General features: G+C 44.3%; 1 protein-coding gene across 1 annotated transcript in view; it reads left to right on the top strand.

Annotated features, from left to right (window-relative positions):
* Positions 1-15,475, top strand: part of ARHGAP31 (Rho GTPase activating protein 31) — a 90,457-nt gene that overhangs the window by 67,087 nt on the left and 7,895 nt on the right. Inside the window, exons 6-11 of the mRNA XM_006905531.3 lie at positions 1-62; positions 5,382-5,580; positions 7,871-7,995; positions 9,333-9,395; positions 11,240-11,815; positions 12,537-12,817. The exon at positions 1-62 is cut by the window's left edge and continues 72 nt beyond it. Coding sequence (XP_006905593.1) covers positions 1-62; positions 5,382-5,580; positions 7,871-7,995; positions 9,333-9,395; positions 11,240-11,815; positions 12,537-12,817 — 1,306 coding nt within the window. The remainder of the gene's footprint in view (positions 63-5,381; positions 5,581-7,870; positions 7,996-9,332; positions 9,396-11,239; positions 11,816-12,536; positions 12,818-15,475) is intronic.

The following is a 15,475-nucleotide window of genomic DNA, read 5'->3' on the forward strand; positions in this document are numbered from 1 at the left end:
CATATTGAATCACGTGGATCAAATCTTTAACAATGGTGCACCTGGGCCTCTGGAGAATGATGGTAATGACTCACACACCCCCTCCAGCCCACACCCTCTCCAGCCCATCCTTCTTTCTCGCCTTGGTCATGGGGCCTAAGAATAAGTTAGGGTGGCCTTGGTTCTAACTCTGAATGTTGGCTGTGTGTGTGCTGATTACTGTGTGTGTGTCCGTGCATATGTATGTCTGTATGTGTGCAGCAAGAGTGTGGTGTGTGTGAGGGTGGGCATAGCATGTTTCCGATCAGTTACTTTCCTGGCCTGTCCCGTGAATGTGGTGTGGTGACCTGGTATAACATGCTATTGGTATTAGTTTAAGAACTCTTTGAGTTAGTATCTGGAGGCACTGGCAACATTCCTCTCTTTAACTATTAGATTTCATCTTTAATTTCAGCATGATATATTTCCTAAGACCCTTGAAGTCTTAAGTGAATGAGTTAGGAGGCATGTGTTCGGATTCATATGTATATTCAGAATGCATTTTCTTCTCCAACATTTCTTGAATGCTTATTTTGTTCTGCCCTACACCAGGTACTATGCATACAAAAATGTGTGTGTGTGTGTGTGTGTGTGTGTGTGTGTGTACGCGCGCGCGCGTGCACGCGCGCAAGGACATGTGTATGCAGAGACTAGTTAGAATCGAAACCCACTGTAGCTGTATTGGTGAGAAAGATATAGCTATTTCAGGTTGGGTGTTATGGGATGCAAGATATTATATTTCAGTTCTCTAGCTCTTATAATGGCATAATGAACCCTAGGAGTGAATTGGGTAATGCTGCTTGAACTCATGTGAGCCTAATTTGTAAAAACCAGAAATCCAATTGGTCAAGAAGCGTGGTAACTACCATTTATGTGAGGGTGGTTTTCCAACATCAGTGTACGTCAGTATCACCCAGCAGGCTTGTTAAAACACAGATTACTGGGCCGCAACCCCAGAGTTTCCGATTGAGCGTGTCTGGAGTGCTGCCGAGAATTTGCAATTTCTAACTGGTTTCCAGGTGCTGCTGCTGCTGCTGCTGGTCAGGGTCCACATTTGGAGAACCAATAGTGTATGAGAATCATATCTGCAACTCATTTGTGTTAGCTGATCAAAGCATTCTTTTCCATTCTTTAGCTGGTGTACTTGGAAAAACCAAATGTAATCATCAGAACAATCAGTGGCAATTGCCATCAAATTTTGATTCCAGGTATAATTGTTCCTACCCCACCCCCGTCCGCAATGTGGTTTATGACTTTTTTTTTTTAATTATTTTTTTATTGAGATAAAATTCACTTAACTATAAAATTCACCATTTTATCATTTTAAAGTATACAATTTGGTGGGTTTTACTATATATATTCAGACAATTGTGCAACCATCCCCACTTTCTGATTTCAGAAAATTTTCATCACTCCGAAAAGAAACTCCACACCCGTTTAGCAATCATTTCACATTTTCCTTTCCCCCCAGGCCCTGGCAACCACTAATCTACTTTCTGTTTCTATGGATTTACCTCTTCTGGACATTTCATATAAGTGGAATCGTACAATACATAATCTTTTGTGACTGACTTCTTTCACTTACATGTTCTCGAGTTTCATCCATATTGTCACATGTATCAGCATCTCATTGCTTTTTATGGCTGAATAATATTCTATTATATGAATATGCCGCATTTTATTTATCCATTCATTAGCTGATGGACATTTGGGTTTTCTATTTTTGGTTATTATGAGTAATGCTGCTGTGAATATTCATGTATAAATTTTTGTGTAAACATGTGTTTTCAATTCTCTTGGTTATATACCTAGGAGTGGCTGACATCTCTTTTATCTTTATTTTAACTCCCCCATTATAGATGTATTATTTATTGTAAGCTATATAAATTCTTTTTGAAAGTAAATGAGAAGTAATATGCATTCATTCGTTCATTCTTTTGAGTCAACCAATAATTTATTGGGAACTTACTCTATGCCAAGAAATTACACTGTTGCAAGCACTGCACATACGTCATCACATTGACTTATCACAACAAGCTCATGAAATTGCTATCAACCTTATTTTGTATATGAAGAACCAGAGAACCAGAAAAGTTTAGTAGCTGCCCAAAGTCACACAGCTGGCAACTGGTGGGCCTGAACATTGGACCTAAGATCGTCCAGCCCATGCTCTTTCCTTAATTCTCTGCTGCCTCTGTGAAGCAAAAATAGGAAAATAGATAAACATTCACGGTTTATTTATTATTAATGACTTTCGGGAAACATTCTTCTAGACAAGTCTCATCCATGACTGTTAGTGTCAAGGTTGTCCTTAATTCTAACCTGGAAATGCCTGCTCTCTTCATGACAGATGCCTTAATCATCTTTCCTCCTGTATGTTGAACTCCAGTTTACTCTTAAGCCTTTAACTCTCGATTGCCTCCAATGCTTATTATTCAATGAATTTCATTTAAATATTCCTGTTATGAATTCGCACTGAGTTTGGTAAAGTACCACACTTAATGTTTACACAAAATGGAGTAAGTCTTACTCTCTGGAATTTTAGATTTGGAATGAGAGTTCTTTTTCAAACTAGAAAGATTATAGAAGTCATAGACTCCAATTTCTTTAATTGATGAGTGAGAGCAATGAGGCCAGAGAGATTGTGCTATACCCAAGGTTCATTGAAACATAAGTATGTATTGAGCACCTCCTGTGTGCCAGGCACTGTTCTAGACACTAAGGATGGTGCCATTATACAAACAGCATAGATGCTGTCCTGCGTATAGCTATGGTCTGGCTGGGGAGACAGGCAATACGTGAGTTTACAAATAAATGTATTATCACTTCAAAGACCATAAATGCTATGAAGAAAAGACAGCAGGGTAATGGGATGGTCAGTGACTTGGAGTGTTATTTGGGTACAGAGTGGCCATGGTCACTGAAGAAGTGATCTTTGAACTGAGATCTGAATGACTAAAGGAGCCAGTCATGTGAGGATCTGGGGGAAGAGTGTTCTAAACATGGAGAACAGGCAGTGTAGAAGCTCTGAGGTGGAAGGGGGCTCATAGGGTTGCCAGTGCGGCTAAAGCCAGTGTGGTCTCCAAAGTGGGGCACCCCACCCCAGGGGCACCAGAGACCAAAGTACCAAAGTATGGGCTTTGAAAGAAACTATTACAATTTCTCATTTCACTTATTGTTATTGTATACTTTGTAGTGTTTGTGATTTTGTATGTTTTCTATTATACATAAGACTAATATACATAGTTTACAAATATACACTTATATATAAAGGGAATACGCATTCAAAAATTTCACTGTATATCTTTATAGACCACTGGGTCAGTGGGCAAATAGAAGAGAGGAAGCAGATGGAAGGTCCTTGTAAATCATGCTAAGAGTTCGGTTTGTTCTCAGTGAAAGCAGTGGAGGATTTCGAACAGGGAGTGCAGGATCTGAGCATTCTGGCTCAGGTTCGAAGGAGAGACTGAAAGGCAACAAGCCTGGAAGCAGGGAGACCAGTTAGATAGCTCTGGCAGAAATCAAGTGAGAAGTCGTGGTGGCCTGGATTAGTATGTTAGCAGTGGAAAGGAGGAAAGCGACTGGATTCAGGATATGTTTTGGAGGCAGAGTTACAGAACTTGATTATAGGCCGGATGTGGGAGGAGGGATTGCATCGAAGAAAGGAATGGGTGAAAAATAACTACTCCAGGTTTTGGTTTATGCGGCTAGGTGATCCATGGTACCATTTACCAACTTGGAGAAGATGGGAGGTGGTACTGGTTTGGAGGTGAGGAGCAGAAATCACAAGCTCTGTTATGAACTATAGAGTTAGAGATACCTATTAAACAAACACCTAAGCAGAAACAGTGAGTCGACCTTAGGATCCTGGAGCCTAGAACTAGGGGGAGAGGTGGGTGATGAACTGAGGCCTCCTGACTCCCGCAGTGTGTGGTCTTCCATTGTTCCAGTTACTCCCAGAGTGATTTCATTTTTTTAAGTAAATAAATAACTAAGTAACAAAATAATAAATAATCTAAAATCTATGAACAAATATTGAGAGTAAATTTAAATATTTTAACCTTCTTTGTATTAAATAGGAAAAACTGAGCTGAAGTCAGAAGCTTTACAGAAAGTTTTTAGGATCACAGATTTACTTCATTGCAGTCCCGCTGCATGACTGTCATGCTACCCTCCCTGGCCACACTCCAGTGTCACAGCCTGTCTCCATTTTCTACAAGGCCCTTTTCCAGTGGTTTTATTTCCCTCTATTCAGAGAGGGTCATGCTCTTCAAAGAGAAATAGCACTCTCAAGGTGCTTTCTGAAAATGAGGTGACTCTTGTAATGATTTCTTAGTTTCAGCTGGGCAAAGTTATCTTTGAGTTTCTTCGCAACTTCCAAAGTTAGAGAAAACTGGCAAGGTTGCCAAAAGACTAAATAGTGACAAACTTAGACCTTTTTTTACTTAGATCAGGGTTTCTCAACCTTGGCACTAGGTTTAGTGCTGGTTCGTTCTTGTTGTGGGGCACCGTCCTGTGCATTGTAGGATGTTTAGCAGCGTCCTTGGCCTCTATCCACTAGTGCCAGTAGCACTCCCATGTACACTCGTGACAACCAAAAGTGTCTCCAGACATTGCCGAATATCTGTGGCTGGAGGGAGGGGGTGCAAAATTTCCTCAAGTCGAGAAACTTGACTTGTAGGAAAGAGATAACCCTCGACACCAGTGATCTGTCATCATCACTTCTATTTCTAAAAAAAAACTTTGGAAAGAAAGGATTAGCTTGCATATACTAGAAGATGTCTGGATAGTGAGTAAATAGCCTCTTATCTTTTGGAGTATACTATAGGCTGTAAAATGTCTTTTTACTGAAGAGATGTAAGCCTGGGTGATTTAGGGAAAGTACAGGCTTCGACCTTAAATTGCCTTGGAGTCTCTGTTCTCCAGTTGTGGAGAGACGGGGCAACCTCCTGCCTTATCCTAGCTGAGCGAGGCTACTTCTGTGGCTGGACATAACATTCCCACCTGGCCAAAGCACTAAGCAGTCTCCAGGGCTAAAGACCACTGTGGTTACTCTGGCCCACAGTAAGTGCTCAATACATCTTTATCGAATGAATGAATGAATGAATGAACGAACGAACGTGTCACTCTTTGATAAATACAGCAAGTGCAGCTTACCTCCTGAAGCCCCTAGTGCTCTCTTCCTAGTCTGGCCAGGAAGGTTGTCAGTTTCCTGTGTGCAGACTTCGCCCCACACCCCACCACCCCCAAGAAGAGTCCTTGTCAGGAGGTCAAGAAGGGAGGAGCTGCAGATGGGGAATCTGGCTGGACCAGTGCACAGGTTTCCTCCTAGGAGTCTATGAGCTCTTCTCGTCTCTCTGCAGAAAACCGGCCTATCATGAAGAGCCTGACCTTGCCAGTCCTCTCCCTGCCCATGAAGTTGGTGAGCCTGGAAGAAGCTCAGGCCCGGAGCCTGGCTACTAACCATCCTGCTCGAAAGGAGCGGAGGGAGAACAGTCTGCCTGAGATTGTCCCCCCCATGGGCACCCTCTTCCACACCGTCCTTGAGTTACCGGACAACAAGTAATGGCATTCTTTGAAATTCTGGGAGTTGCTTGGATGGAGGGGGACAGAGGAGGAAGTAACATAGTCTCAGGGCCAAGATGGCAGCATGGGTTGGGAATGTGGTCTGGGTTAGGGTGTAAGGGAACATTCCAGAAGAGAAAAGATCTCTCCCCACAACTCTTCTCTCACCAGGGGTTGATGCCTTCACTCACTGCCCCAAAGTTACCAAGACCCTGGTCTCCCACCAGATGTCCCTAGTACTGTGATGGGGGTGGAGCTGCTAGGTGTCAAGAGTCACGACTGAAATCCTTTGCTCCCTGGTTTGGACAAAACAGGCTTGACTTTTTCAAAAGGAAGTTCACTAAAAGCAAAGGCTTGACTCTGTCTGCCGCCGCCTCCCCAATCCTTCATCTCCACGGAACATTATGAAAGGCTTAGAGATGAATGGAGGACAAGTTGACAAATGATGTCACTCCAGACTGGGAGCTCTGGGCATGCAGCACTTGGAGATGCCATCTGTGGCTTCCTTTCCTCCTCTCATACCTGTCAGAGCCCTTCCTCCTCTCCAAATAAACACCACACGTCATTTTTATTCATAGGATATTTTCTTTCCTCATTTCTTCTTGTCACTTCCTCTGTTGCAATCCTGCTCTCCACACATCCCTTTGTCCATCGCCCTCATACCCTCTATAAAAAGGAGGCAGCAGGAGTCCTAAATTCTAGGTACACAGTAGGTGGAGCGGCTGGAAGGCAACCTTTTCATTGGAGAGTGATCCTTGCTGTTTGGTCAGTGCAAAGAAATATGAAAACAGACACCTCAGACCTCTTGCCAGTGCTCTCCCCAAGACATTTCCCTTTGAGGAGGGAGAAGGAGCACTGCCACATTGCACAACTGTAGGGAAGGGGGACGCCTAGCGCACTGCTTATATGGGAATGGCACGCCCACAGCTCTCCTGGAGAGAAACCCTCCATTTCCTGGAGTGCATGGCTGGTGCTCTCTGGAGACGGAGCCCCTCTGCTGCTCCCACCAAGTCCCTGAAGAGTAAGACTCTCGCCCAGGGATCAGGAAGAAGAGGACCTCAGAAGGACCATCGAGTGCATTTTCTCTGTGCCTTTAACCACACCTGGGCTGCACCATGCCTCAGTTTATGTCATCCTGTCAAATCCGCCCCCTGGCCAAGCGCTTGAGAAAACCAGGCCAGATCCAAAGAAACCACCTAGCACTGCAGATCTGTCTCTGATTGATGGTAAAAACTTGCTGGGCTGGAGATCTGGGTGCTCTATGAGAGCCCTGCAGAGAAAAGGTTCTTTGTGGAACCTGCGAGTTTCAGGATTTCATCCTGGAACTTGATGAAGTCTGAGATCTGGGCCAAGCCAGAGCAGGGCACGGCCTCTGTGGTGACCCCTGGTGGTGGCACCAGGCTCCCTAGATCTAGTCCAACACTGTCCTTTCCCTGCTTCTTACCGAAGCAGCCTGGTGCCAGGCATCGGGCAAATGAGACACACTAACTACCCTGGGTATTTCTCTGCAGTGACCATTGACAACGCCCGGCAGCCTTCAGCTCTCCCAGGCCAGAATCTTTTCCAGGTTGCTTTCTCGTACACCTCCTTTGCAATCCATGAAAGTCTTCACTAGCTCTCCCTCACCTGTGGCTGTGACTGCTGTTGGGCCCACAGTGCAGGGAAATAACAGGACTGAGGTCTATGGTCTTTAGTGTTTACTCCTGTAAAAAATAGGTACATTTGAAAACTCAGGACTAAAGTGCTTACCAGAATTCCTACCAGAATTCCCAGAACTGTGTGATTGCTGGCGACCACTGATTCCTGCTTCTGTTTGCTCTACCCTTGCCTTGAATGGCACGCCTTTGTGCCTTCTCCTGGGGAACGTGGTCCTTCGTTCTGACTCATGAAAGCCTAGCTTGATCATCTAGGGCAGGGGTCCCCAACCCCCGGGCCGTACTGGTCTGTGGCCTGTTAGGAAATGGACCGAACAGCAGGAGGTGAGTGGCGATCAAGTGAGCAAAGCTTCATCTGTATTTGCAGCCACTCCCCAGCGTTAGCATCACTGCCTCAGCTCCACCTCAGCTCATCAGGCATTAAACTCTCAGGAGCACCGGTCCCTAGTGCTAAAAAGTTTGGGGACCACTGACAGGGTGAGAGTCAGGCTCAAGTTGGATTTTAGAGAGGAATTTCTTGAAATGTCAGAGCCATTCATAACTAAAACATGATTGGGATATTCCTTCTCAACTTAAAAGCCCTACTGAAGTGAGTAGTTATCAAACTAACCCCTATGGCTTGGCTCTTTTAGAAGAAAGCTCTCCAGTAAATCAAAGAAGTGGAAATCAATATTTAATCTGGGACGTTCTGGATCAGACTCCAAATCAAAACTTAGTAGAAATGGCAGTGTGTTTGTGAGAGGACAGAGGCTTTCAGGTAAGAATCAATAACAGTTCTGTTTATGAGATTCCTCCACCCCCTACCCCAATTCTGCTTCTTAAGTCTTGGTCTGATCATATTAAACTCACTAGTCCTGAAAGAAAAATATAAATTAACTAGGGGGGTCTTTCTGTTTTTTTTTTTATATATATAATTTTAGATTTATTAAAGTAGTGCACAGAGAACCTATATATTCTTCACACAGCTTCCCTAAATTTTAACAAATTCTATAACCATAATACAATAATCAAAGCTAGAAAATTAATATCAATATAATACTATTAAATAAATTACCGATTTTGTTCAAAACCTGCACTTTAACCAAGCAATTAAGTTAACATCACCAACCATAAGATATTAACGTCATCTACCTTCTGATATGACATCCTGAGACAGGCACAACATTCATAACCTTAATCCAATCATGAGAAAACACCAGACAAACCCAAGCTGAGGTATATTCTGTAAAATAATGGCCAGTACTCTGCCAGTGTCAAGATCAGAAAGATTGACAAAGTGTCCTAGATTGGAGGAGATTAAGGAGTCATGACAACTAAATGCAATATGGGTTCCTGGACTGGAAAAAGGATATTTGTGGGACAATTGGCCAAATATGCCCTTTTGACCTCATAGCAAACTTGACCTAGAAGGAACTACATTCCAGTTAATTGAGCTCCCTGAAAAGACATGCCGCACTTTTCCAAACACCTGCTTAGGTGACTTACAGAGATGCATGGAGTCCACCAAACACATAGTAGTTGCCCCAAAAAGGTTTGTTTGGTATCTGCTTGGTGGATGAGATCACTGGAGGAGCAACCAGTCTGCAGACCTCCAGGAGCAGAGCTGCACGTGGGAGACAGGTGACTTCAGTTCCCCTGGGCCCTCTCACCTGGTATACCAAATTCCTGGCTGCTGAGAGAGCTGCAGCCAAGAATCTCACTCTCCAGTCTGCAACACAGGAGGGGTTGCCTGGGGCCTCATGGGTTCTACCCCATGGATGAATCTTTGAATCCTTTTTGGACAATAAAGTTGGGTTCAGGAGTCCTCATTTGCTAACAGCTAGTATTTGACAAAGTTGTAATTTATCTTTATTTGTAAAATGTTAATAAAACTTTGATCTACAGATGCCCTGTTTTTATAAGGTCAAGCCCATTAAGAAAGTAGGAACATCTAGCAGCAGTTGGGGACTGTTTGGTTTCCTGAAGGGGAAAATTATAAATACTTGAAAATCTTTCCTAAACTAAGTTATTTTGTCTACTGACAGCCTGACCTATTGTTCTGAATGCTTCCTCTTACTATATATTCAACAGGGCTCTTTTTTCTTTTGTCTTTAGTGGAAAAAGCTACTATCCGACCCGCTAAAAGCATGGACTCGCTGTGCTCAGTGCCTGTGGAAGGTGAGATTTTACAGTTGTGTTTGGACCTGGGGATTATAGCTGCAAGACTGGAGGCTCTACACCAGACTTGCCTTCATAAGCCACCGGGTCTGCTCGTCCCCAGTCACGATCATGCACTATCCCCGAGTCCCCAATCCCTTCCTGACCCTTCCTGAACTCAAGGGGTTCACATGGCCCTTGCATTAACCTTCCCTACTCCACTGTAGGGCAAGGCCTAAAGGGCTGTCCTTTCTCTCCAGCCTTCCTCTAACCACAGAGGGAGACGACAGCTGCTTTACATTCACACCTGAACCAGGTAAAAGGGCAACACCTGAAAACCAAGGCAGAAGAGCTTTCTCCCTTGGGCATGTAGAGGAGCCAAGCACTGGTTTATAACTCAGAGTTTTGTGCCTAAATACTAATGTGTCTGGAATTTGCGTGTTTCCATAGGCATTAGCTTCATCGTACTTGTCAAATCATGATTTTGAGTTGGTAGATTCATTCATGCATTCATTCATTCATCAGTAAACATTGATGGGCACCAGCCTGGCATGTAGACATGTTGGAGTAGATGTGCATACAGTTGCATGCAAGGTAACATCTGTCATTGGAGTGGCACCTCACCATGTTGGTTCTTACAGCTATAGCCTTTGGGTCTGACTTGCCTGTAACTCTGTTTCTGCTTGGGAGCCCACAGCATTGCTACAAGTTATAAGACACGTGGCTTCCCTAGCAGCAGACTACCCCCATATTTACCCCACGACTGTCTAACCCCTTTAATATAAAACATTTTGCTCTTTGGTAAATTAAGCAACCTGAAATAATACAAAAAATCTTTAGAACAACTTTTAAAAATAAATCCGAACTTGTACAATACTCAGTGAACTCTTCTTAAGGTGACTCGATACTTTGCAGTTTCTCCCCTTTATATTCACCCATTTGCTTTAGTTTTGAAACCTCTTGAGGCAGTTCTTGCCCCATTTTACAGAATTTAATATTTCAGAATCTAGGTCAGCACTTCCATGGATATTGGGCACTAACCTCTGGGGTCTCAGTTTCCTCACGTGTTGAAGGAGTGATCGTGAGAGTTTTAAACCTAACGTTACATTAGATGTCCAGCAGAGCACTTCGTTCCTGGTGGGGAATTATTTTCCAGTCATCTCTCAGCTTATTTATTTCCCATACAAACTTTTCTCCTCTTTGCCCTCACTTCTAAGCCAGTCAGGAACTTGCTCCTCACAACTGGGCTTTCGACCATTGAGTTAATTTACATTTCTAGTTTCTCAGCCTCTGAATCAGCAGGAGGAAGCCTGGGAAAAGGGAGAAAGTGTAGCCACAGCAGTATTTGTTTCCTTGCCTGGAACTTAAAACCCCACTGGAGTCCATCTGCCAGAGAAGGTTTAAAACAATAAGTTTTAAAGTTTCAAAGTAAAACAAAATTCTGTTATTTTGCCCTTTTTGTCTTCTTCATCTTGAGCAAACATCATTCCGCCATCTCCCATTTGTCTTTTTTATTTTTTTGTGATCTACATTTAATGCTTGGTGGATGACTGCTCTGTTTAGAAATCTTAGCAGCGGCCTTCTTTTGGAAACTGCTCTACCTGGAAAGTTTAAAACAGATACACATGACACAACAGCAAAGATCCTACCAGGCCATCATATCAAAATTCTCTGCACATGAGAAGATGCTTCCCTTCTTGCCAACCAAATATTATGTACCTGTCTTCATTAGGGCTGCTGTGCCCTTATTAGAATGCAATGTCTTTCCAGTATTCAAGTGTTGTGTGCCTTCCCTTACTGGAAGGCTGCGTAGTCGTGTGTGTGCCCGGGCTGCTGACCATGTGTTCGTTTGCTCTTTTTACTAGGTAAAGAAGCCAAAGGAAATTTCAGTCGAACAGTCACCACTGGTGGATTTTTCATTCCAGCAGCGAAAATGCATGTGACCAACACTGGCAGCTCATGTGACCTCAGCAAGCAGGAGGGAGAGTGGGGCATGGAGGGGATGCCGGCGGGGGCCGAGGGGGGCTTCGACATGAGCAGTGACCGAAGCCAACTCCAGGGCACTCAGGCTCGGCCCCCACCTGAGCAGCTGAAGGTGTTCCGGCCCATCGAGGATCCTGAGAGCGAGCAGACAGCCCCGAAGATGCTGGGTATGTTCTACACCTCGAACGACAGCCCCAGCAAGTCCGTCTTCACCAGCAGCCTCTTCCAGATGGAGCCCTCGCCACGTCACCAGCGCAAGGCCCTGAACATCTCCGAGCCCTTTGCCGTGTCTGTGCCGCTCCGCGTGTCAGCTGTCATCAGCACTAACAGCACCCCGTGCAGAACACCCCCAAAGGAGCTGCAGTCTCTTTCCAGCCTAGAAGAGTTCTCTTTCCAGGGCTCAGAGAGTGGAGGTTGGCCTGAAGAGGAGAAGCCACTGGGAGCTGAGACTTCTGCGGGTAAAGCAGGGGAGAGAGGCTCTCTTGCCATTGCAAGCGATTAAAAACCAGACTTCGACTTGCTTTAACGGAGTTTGTAAGACGATGTAGTGAAGTGGTTAAGATTGTGGGCTCTGAGGCAGGCTACCTGTTAAGAAACTGTCAATCACAATCATAATACATCTTTGTAGCTTTGTGTAAATAATAGATTTCTGTGACCTTAGGCAACAACCTTGACTTCTCGGGGCTTGAATTTACTTATGTGTAAAGTGAAAGATTGGATTAAGCAGGGTTTCTCAACCTCAGCACTGTTGACATTTGGGGCTGAGTAATTCTTTGTCGTAGGGGACTTTCCTATACGCTGCAAGATATTGAGCAGCATCCCTGGCTTCTACTCACTAGATGCCAGTAACCACTTCACCCACCTAGTTGTGACAACCAAAAATGTCTCCAGACATTGCCAAATGTACCCTGGGGAGGGAATGAGCGAAATGGTTTCCAGTTAAGAACCACTGGACTAGATGATCTTCAAGGTCCCTCCCAACTCCGATAGTCTTTTACTCTGAGATCTGAAGACAGGACATTGCTGGGAGGAAAGGGTAAAGAATATGAGGCAGCAGTGAGCTGTGAGAATTCCCTCCATCCTTGTGAAGCAGGACTAGTCCAGGACAGTGACTGTGCTGGGAATGGCCTTTCTTCAAATGAAGTCCTCTTCACCTGATTACTCTCATCCTCATTGCAGCTTCTGTACCTAAGAAGGTGGTTCTTGAGGATGCTACGCCAGGATCGGAAGCAATGAAGACAGTGGAATGCAGCAAAGGCCTTTCCCTGGAGCCAGGAGCCCAACTGGAAGAGAAAAATACCTCAGAAGTCAACGTGAGTTCCCAACATTCAAGTGAATTGGAGAAGAGACTGGATCCAGAGAAGGTGGTGGAGGAGGGTCGAGAGGCTGGCCAGATGGAGTCCAGTGCTCTGCAGGAGAGCCCCAGGGCCAGAGCTGAAGCAGTGTTTCTCCATGAGATGGTAAGGGCAACCCACCAACCCGTCCAGCCAGTAGAGTCCTCTTCTTCTCAAAGGCTCTTGGTACAGCTTAAAGTAGATTTTTAAATTTTTTTTTAGAAGAACCAGTTTCTGCCAAAGGGATTTTAGGAGACAATCTTCTAATCAGGTCTGGGATTTTTTTTTTTTCTTCAGAGGTTCTTATAGTGATGAGAAGTAACCACTCAGCTCAGATTTCCTAGGACAGACTCAACTCTAAATATTTCTGACCTGAAGTCACTATAAACCTGTAACATGTCCTTAGAATGTAATGACATTCAATCCCGGAAGCAGCACAAAATCTGCTTGCCATATCCCACTCCCAAATAAGAACCATTCATGGAGCCAGCTCTTTTTCCAGACATCCTGGATGGACAGTTGTCTATGTTTGTTAGTAAAATATTCTGTAAGATTTCCAGAATCCATTCCTTCTTCTTGTGACTTCTAGAGAAGTTAAAACATGATGCCAGAGTTTATAAACCTCTTCTACGTTTTAAGGTGGAATTTTCCAAGTTTTTTTTTTGCCATGTCTTTGCATAAGACGAAGGTGTGGGGAGTTTTTTCAGAGACATCCATGTAGGAGTCTTGCATATGCGGGCAGCTCCGTGACCTGAAGGACTGTGCCAAAGGGAGAAAGGAAGCTCTTTCCTTTTAACTTGCTTCCAGAGACTTGGTTTCCAGGACACACACAAAAGGCCCATGTGCTGGGAGTTAGGGCAGAGCAGGGGCACTGTAGTGGCCTCAGGAGGCTGAATAAGTTTTGCTATGAGATGTATTTGCATTTATAGGAGAAGGATACAGAGATTATTATCGGGATTAAATTCTGGGAGGGATCAAATATGAATGGCACTTCTTTAAGAAACAGATCAAATAAGCACTGGAAGGAGAACCGGGGTGGGTTCATGGGAACAAGTAAAGGCATCCATTCATCCATTCATTTATTTAAAAACATGTATGAAACACCTATGCCTGGTACTCTGTTGAGTACCAGGATCACTAGGATCACTGCAGTGCACAAGACGGTCACTGTTCCTGCCTTCTTGGAGCCGACATCTGGGTAGTAGGCGAAAGGTCACTAAACAAGTAATTTCTAGGGTTATATGGAAGTATGGAGTTTTGTGGGAGTATATAACAGGAAGACCCAACCTAGTCAGATGGCGGGGGGTCACAAAGGTCAGGGAAGACTTCTCTGAACACTAGGATCACTGCAGTGCACAAGACGGTCACTGTTCCTGCCTTCTTGGAGCCGACAGCTGGGTAGTAGGCGAAAGGTCACTAAACAAGTAATTTCTAGGGTTATATGGAAGTATGGAGTTTTGTGGGAGTATATAACAGGAGGACCCAACCTAGTCAGATGGCGGGGGGTCACAAAGGTCAGGGAAGACTTCTCTGAAGAACCAATATTTCGATTGAGAATTTAGCTAGAAGAAAACGGGTAGGGAGCAGAATAGAAAGTAGAAAGGGAGGCTTCCGGGCAGAAAGAGTAAGATATGCCATGAATCTGAGGTGGGAAAGAGCATGAAAGATTTAAGGAATGGGAACAAGGCCAGAGAATGAGAATGCGGGCCAGAGAAAGGGAGGCTCATGGGGAAGCAGAAGCCATGGCAGGCAGGGCTGCTTGGAAGGAATTTGGGATTAACCTAAGGGCAATGGAAACTTTTCTGATTTGTTCAGAAAATGTTCAGAAAATGTTATCTTTAAAGGTTACTCCATTCTTTGAGGAGAATGGCTTGTAGAAGGGTAAGAGAGGAGGCGGGGACACCAGTTAGGAGGCTAGTGTGTGCAGACCAGGTGAGAAAAACCAATGGCTCGCATTAGAGTGGGGCATTGAGGATAGAAATGGAAGGCTTTAAGAGCTGTTTAGAAGGTGGAGTAAACAAGACCTGGTGAAGGATTGTGTAAGGAGTGAGAAAGAAGCAAGAGTCAAGGACACCTCGCAGGCTTCTGATCTGAGCAAAAAGACACGTTATGATTCAGTTAATGAGATGGCAGAGAGCTGGGTGGAGGGGAGTTTAGATATTCATTTATTCATCTAAATTTATTGATTTCTTAGCAAGAGATCAATTAATATAGGTGCTGAGGAGAGTAAAGAGATGAGTAAAAGACTAACCCTGTCTTGAAGGAGGGCACAGTCTAGTAAGTAAACTAGAAATGTACACAAATACATGCAATACAGTAGAATCAGATCTCAGAAATACTCCTGCCTTTTGACCAAGTAATCCAGTACTGAAGAGTTATTTGAAAGAAATAACTCAAAAGAAAACAGTGAATCCATTTCAATTCAATAGACCCTAGCAGCTACTCACAGCCGGGCACCATTTGGCCTTGAGAAATCAAAGACAAACGAACACAATCTCTGACCTCAAGATGCTCATAGTCCATTAGGAAAGATGAGGCAAGCATCAAATGAACTGTAATATGAAACAACACATGATCAGAGCCAGGTGAGAAGTGATGTCAGGTTGGCAGCAGGTCAGACTTCTCAGGAAGGCCCACACCCCAACAGAATGGAGATGCCTCCCTGGACTGCTTCTCCTTGGGACAGAATTAGCCCTTGAGACAAGAAATGAAAGGAACTGAAATTTGTTTCCCTGGCCCACACCAGGCCTCCCTTCACCCCTTTCATGTCTGCAGCCTGGGTTT

This window comes from Pteropus alecto, unplaced genomic scaffold, assembly GCF_000325575.1.
Source record: "Pteropus alecto unplaced genomic scaffold, ASM32557v1 scaffold251, whole genome shotgun sequence".
Classification (NCBI taxonomy): domain Eukaryota; kingdom Metazoa; phylum Chordata; class Mammalia; order Chiroptera; family Pteropodidae; genus Pteropus; species Pteropus alecto.